Here is a 3,218-nt window from a genome sequence, read left to right as displayed (position 1 = left end):
TTCGTCTGCGCTTTTTCCATCTTGCATCTTCTTGCCTCAAAACATGAGGATTGAGACGATGAGTGGGCAATTCTGGCGCTTCGTAACAAGGATCAAGATGGAGTTGTCATTTCCAACAACATCAACAGTATGGCCAATATCCAAACCTCAGAATCGATCTGGTCACCATCCGACTGAACAGTACTTCAAGTAGCCCGACTCAGGCGTCTGCCCCGCCTCGAAGCCTAGCCTGGCGCTTGGGAATTCCCCTTTCGTTCGGTCTTAACCAGGTCCTTTCTCAATTCCGTAATGTTTGGCACCTGAGAACCACTTCGTCCGTGTCACATCCCAATTCGGTCTTCCGAGCCACCAGCAAGAGATGTCCAGCCATGGCTGCCGATATATCTAATGGGCTACAATGCACATGGGGGCTGCCTCGTGCTTTCCTGTGTCCTCCTCTGTTGTCAGAATTCATTTGCCGTTCTCAACGCTCTGCCGACGACTTTGGGCTCTTACAGCACTCAAAAATCACTGAACACCAAACGGATCTCGTACCTGCACAATGGCTCCTAGTGCAGTCCCTGTCGACCAGGGGCTCGTCGACCTCAACGCCATTTCTGCCGTCAACGGTGCTAAGCAACCGAACACCTTCTCGCTTTCGACCACACAGAAAAACGAAGTTGACCATGTCCTCAAGACGTTCCGCTGCCTCATTGCCGATTTGTGCGAGCAGTTCAAGGGTGGCCACCCAGGCGGTGCCATGGGCATGGCAGCCATTGGCGTCTCGCTCTGGAAGTACATCATGAAGTACTCACCATCAAATCCCAACTACTTCAACCGCGACCGCTTCGTCCTATCCAACGGCCACACATGCCTCTTCCAATACACATTCTTGCACTTGACAGGCTACAAGAACATGACACTCGACCAGCTCAAGTCCTACCACTCGACTCGTACCGACTCCATCTGCCCCGGGCATCCTGAGATCGAACACGAGGGCATCGAAGTGACAACGGGTCCGCTCGGTCAGGGTGTCGCCAACGCTGTCGGTCTCGCCATGGCCACCAAGCATCTTGCTGCCACGTACAATAGGCCTGGTTACAATGTGGTCGACAACATGACATACTGCATGATTGGTGATGCCTGTCTGCAGGAAGGTGTGGCTCTCGAGGCCATCCAACTTGCAGGCCATTGGAAGCTCAACAATCTCGTCATCATGTATGACAATAATCAGATCACCTGCGACGGTAGCGTTGATCTCTGCAACACAGAAGACGTCAATGCGAAGATGGAAGCTTGCGGTTGGGACGTTGTGACCATCGAAGACGGCAATTGGGATGTCGAGGGCATCGTCAAGGCCCTTACCCGAGCTCGTGCTAGCCAAGAGAAGCCTACGTTCATCAACATCCGCACAGTCATCGGCGTCGGTAGTGCTGTTGCTGGCGATGCCAAAGCTCATGGCGCGGCTTTGGGTGTCTCTGATGTCGCAAACATCAAGAAGAGCTTCGGCCTAGATCCTGAGAAGCATTTCCACGTCTCCGAGGAAGTTTACAATTACTTCAGTGAGGCCAGGGAGCGCGGTGCAAAACTCGAGTCGGACTGGAACAAGCTCCTTGACAATTACACTCGCGACTTCCCCGAGCTGGCTGCTGAGTTCAAGGACCGTGTTGCTGGTCGGTTCACCGCCGACTACAAGTCGCTCATCCCCGCCAAAGAGGACTTCCCTACCACACCCACGGCGTCCAGGAAATCGGCCGGTCTGGTGTGCAACCCGCTGGCAGCCAAGCTTCAGAATATGATGGTTGGTACCGCCGATCTCTCGCCGTCGGTAAACATGATCTGGAAGGGCAAGGTTGATTTCCAAAATGTAAGTTTGTGTCGTGTCTTTTCCAAGAGTGCGCTTGCTAATTAATTGCAGCCCAACCTGAAGACAGCTTGCGGGATCAATGGCGACTACTCTGGCCGTTACATCCATTGGGGCATCCGCGAGCACGCGATGGCTTCCATCTCCAACGGCCTCGCTGCCTACAGCAAAGGCACGATCCTTCCCATCACTTCCAGCTTTTTCATGTTTTATATTGTGAGTACTCGGTTCCTGCTTTTGGCTTCGTGCTCCTCTGACCAAGATAGTACGCCGCCCCTGGTGTCCGCATGGGTGCCCTGCAAGGCCTTCAGCAAATCCATATCGCAACGCACGACTCCATCGGCACAGGCGAGGACGGCCCTACACACCAGCCTATTGCTCTCGCGTCACTCTACCGCGCCATGCCGAATATCCTCTATATCCGCCCCTGCGACAGCGAAGAGACGGCAGGCGCCTTTTTGGCTGCACTAGACGCTCCGAATACTCCGTCTATCATCTCCCTTTCCCGCCAAAACCTTGAACAATACCCCGCTCACACATCCCGCGACGGTGTTCTACGTGGCGCTTATGTTTTCCAGGAAGTTGCGGATGCGGATGTCACCCTGATCGGCATTGGGGCCGAAATGGTTTTCGCCGTCAAGACGGCTGCACTCCTAGGCGAAAAGTTCGGCATCAAGGCGCGCATCGTCAGCTTCCCGTGCCAGCGCCTCTTCGAGAGGCAGAGCATCGAGTACAAGCGTGAGGTACTCCAGTACAGGAGCAAGGCGCCACGCGTCGTTATCGAAGCCTACGCCGTCAACGGGTGGGAGAGATATGCCGATGCTGGTTGGTCCATGAGCACATTCGGGCACTCGCTGCCCGGACCGGCGGCGTACAAGTACTTTGGGTTCGACGAGGCTGTCATTGCACCCGAGGTTGCAAAACTTGTCGAAGAAGTCAGAAAGGAGGGCGTTGAGAGTTTGAGGGGCGAGTTCAGGGATCTGAACAATACAAGGCATTAATGACGGGCGCCGAACGAAAATGTAGCATTTGCAGATAGATGGCTAGGGTGGTCACGGAGTTGGAGGCTGCATGTTTTAACGAGTTGTTACACGAAAATAATGAAGTACTATTTTCAAAGTTCGTCGTCAGCTGAACTCGAGGACATCGAAAACCAATTCTCATGGTCAGTCCAGCTCTGGTTGACGACGCGACAGGGGACACCTGACGAGACGAGCTGGCAATAGCGAATCACTTGGTGAGCGGGTTACATCCGTCGGGATGATGATCTTGGCTCAGAAAGATTGGCTAACCGTTTTCGCTGTAGTACGGCTGTCGGCCTCATGCAAAGGCGCTTCCACTTGCCATCGATCGTCGTCGGTTTGAGTCAACAGCT

At 54.0% G+C, this 3,218-nt stretch overlaps 1 protein-coding gene across 1 annotated transcript; it reads left to right on the top strand.

Moving 5' to 3' along the window:
- Positions 1 to 541: 541 nt before the first annotated feature.
- Positions 542 to 2,890, top strand: VDBG_01162 (dihydroxyacetone synthase; the record flags this gene model as incomplete). Its single annotated transcript, XM_003009433.1, has 4 exons — positions 542 to 1,846; positions 1,898 to 2,059; positions 2,110 to 2,778; positions 2,879 to 2,890. 4 exons carry the CDS (start codon positions 542 to 544, stop codon positions 2,888 to 2,890), a joined length of 2,148 nt encoding a protein of 715 aa, XP_003009479.1.
- Between the last annotated feature and the right edge of the window lie 328 nt (positions 2,891 to 3,218).

This window comes from Verticillium alfalfae, genomic scaffold (genome assembly GCF_000150825.1).
Source record: "Verticillium alfalfae VaMs.102 supercont1.1 genomic scaffold, whole genome shotgun sequence".
Taxonomy (NCBI): Eukaryota; Fungi; Ascomycota; class Sordariomycetes; order Glomerellales; family Plectosphaerellaceae; genus Verticillium; species Verticillium alfalfae.
The sequence above is the reverse complement of the archived record's forward strand: the minus strand, read 5'-3'. Positions and strand labels throughout refer to the sequence as shown.